This window comes from Zymoseptoria tritici, chromosome 1 (genome assembly GCF_000219625.1).
Source record: "Zymoseptoria tritici IPO323 chromosome 1, whole genome shotgun sequence".
NCBI lineage: Eukaryota > Fungi > Ascomycota > Dothideomycetes > Mycosphaerellales > Mycosphaerellaceae > Zymoseptoria > Zymoseptoria tritici.
The window spans coordinates 6004707-6007413 of NC_018218.1; the positions used below are offsets into that span (position 1 = coordinate 6004707).

Genomic DNA, 2707 nt, shown 5'->3' on the forward strand with positions numbered 1-2707 from the left:
ACACTTCTCGGGCTCTTATCACCGCTACGAAGGGACCGTCCGTAGCCCATTCTGCGGCACATGACGATCGCTTCTATGCTCAACGCTGCAGTCAGCCAACTCAGTCTTCCGGCTCCACCGCTGTTGCAGCTTTCTACCGAGCTCATTCAGCGAATCACCGACCATGTCTCTTCACCTGACCTGCTCGGTATGTGATTGGTGTGCAAACCTATCGAGGAAGCTGTGCTTGGACGTTTTGTGTGGGCGTACATCTCGAACCGAGTATGTTTGGCCACGGACCGCCACAGTCTTCGCCGGCTACATGGCATCGCTTTCAGTCCAGGGCTCTCCAAGCATCTTCGATCGCTTAGGCTGAAACTTCCAATGGGAGACTTATCCTCCAACAGAAACGTTGGGCTCTAGTTCCGCCTACACGAGATACTCGCAGATGGACCGGTGCACTGCTGGGAAGTCAATTGGACTTTGAAGCGACTCAGAGAGCTTGGAACGTGCCGGTTGGTCGTTGACCTCACGAGTCGACAACAGTTCTGGACTTTTCCTTGGCTAACGACCACACCACAGCGTATACCAGAGCTTATCACGATGTTCTGGACGCAGTGATGAATGACGCCGACTACGTGTGTACGAGATCGGAATTGATAGCCAGCGACCCGTGGACTGGAACCTTTTCGTTCGTCCCTTTCGCCACGGGACACTCGAAGCTTTACGGTCTCTACACCTCATCATCAACACGGTTTCTACACCTCATCATCAACACGGTCTCTACACCTCATCATCAACACGGTTTCCAACGTCGATTATGAGAACGGCACCAATACCTCGACTCTAAGGCCGCCCGGCTGGAGGGCTCAACACCAGCTACTTATGCTCAGCGCCAGAAGTTTGAAAACTCTGCGCATCGAGAGTAACACCGAGGACATTGGCGCAGGCATCGATAGAGGCATGGACAGCCTTGACAGTTTACTGGGCACGATTGTCGTCACCGATCTCCTGATGTATGTTCCTCTGCTGGAGCATTTGACCACTTTGAGTCTCGACAATATTGAACTACTTCTTTGGGCGTTCATCGCAGTCTGCCTCCGCTGCCGTGGAACCTTGACAGACCTCACATTGGACGACGTCAGGCTTGGAACGACGCTTTGGAAACATCAAAACATGGCGAGAGCGACATCTACCGGTGTGAAAGGAGACAGATGCAGCCCGAAAGTGAAAATGTCAGGTGGGGGATGTCAGGGCGAACCGCAAAGCAACGGAGACGAAGGTGGTTGAATTGCGCTTGGAGACTAGGTACAAGCCGTGCATCACACCGCCTCCTCACCTTCCCCTCCTTCCCAGCCGTCCAAGATCTGCACCGCCTTCAATCCCCAAAGCCGAATCGGAATCCAGAGTCCTCACTCGTCTTCACTCCGGCCAGCTTGCAGAGAATGGCCACAGGTGATTTGCTGCATGTTCGTGAAACTCGGATCCGCCCGTCGAGACTGGCGCGAAATCAAATATTGCAGATGATAACGCCTTGGGAATTGGCGCAAGGATGACCTTCGCCGGCGCATTTGGTGCCCTGTGGTCGCGGACATGGTCGTTAGCAAGGAAGCGGCCGGACGGGCGAATGACAGGACCGTTGATACGCACCGGAGAACAGCCCCTTGGCCCGCTGGCGAATCTGCACACCCCGTTCGGATTGGAAGTCTTCAGGGTGCATGACTGATGGATTGTTAGCGAGAATGCTTCCAAGCGAGTTTGGTTATGCGTTTGGCGTGGTCGCAGCGCAGGCTGTAGGAAGGACTGACTATGAATTGGGCGTCGGAGCTGGCGACGCAGGCCACGAGGATGACAGCGAGCTTGGAAAAGTGCATTGTTGGTGTCGTTTAGGTTGTTGGCGTTGTTTGAAGATTTTGTGTAATGATTTCGGAATGGGCAGAAATGATGGGCGCAGTCGACCTTCTTGTATACGGTAGGAAGGCCGGTGTCTACGCGGCTTCTTGGTCCATCCCTTTGCATCTCCTGGGGCTCGATCTTGGCGTGAGAGTGACTTCTTAGCGTGGTCGTCCTCCCTGTCATGCCAGGTTGAAAGCGTGGATTCGATTGGTGAGATCCTTCAAAACATGGTAGTTTTCACATATAGTCGACCGGAGCATGGGATCCCTAGTAGGTACCTGTCTCCACCGGCCGAATCTGCAAAGGGATGCTGGTGAAGAGATGATGTCAGAGCAGGGACTACGAAACGAGCTCTTTTTGATACCATGTTGAATCGTGCGGATTCTACAGGCTTACGTGGCTGCTCGGATGCCGGAACATGGTCTTCCTGGTCTGCCGCCTGAGGGGTCCAAATACAGTGCACAGCACCGGACGTTCCCTGAAAGAGAGCAGACAAAGGTGCGACCAAGGAGCAGCCTGAGCCCAGAGAGTAGTGCTAGACGGACTTTCGCAATGCAGCAAAAACGACAGCTTCGGGCCAGTATCACCCAGGACGAAAGTGATGATCGCCATGGTCACTGCACAGGCTATGATCTATCACCTGATTTGTCTCGGGCATGATCAATCCGCTCCGCTCCACGTAGGAGTTTCCGACGGTAGTCAGGAATCCTTGCGCAGGAAGGAGGCGGAGGCTTGTCGTCGACGTAGGTCGCCATGGGTCGCCCTTTGAGAGCCGGATGACGGACCACGCGGAGATTGTGATCAACGTTGTTGTTCTTCGAATCCTTGCGCA

At 54.2% G+C, this 2707-nt stretch overlaps 1 protein-coding gene across 1 annotated transcript; it reads right to left on the reverse strand.

Annotated features, from left to right (window-relative positions):
• Positions 1–1247: 1247 nt before the first annotated feature.
• MYCGRDRAFT_79161 (uncharacterized protein) lies at positions 1248–1879 on the reverse strand (the record flags this gene model as incomplete). Its single annotated transcript, XM_003856795.1, has 3 exons — positions 1248–1558; positions 1630–1701; positions 1788–1879. The coding sequence occupies 3 exons, from the start codon at positions 1851–1853 to the stop codon at positions 1490–1492; spliced, it is 207 nt and encodes a 68-aa protein (XP_003856843.1).
• Positions 1880–2707: the final 828 nt, after the last annotated feature.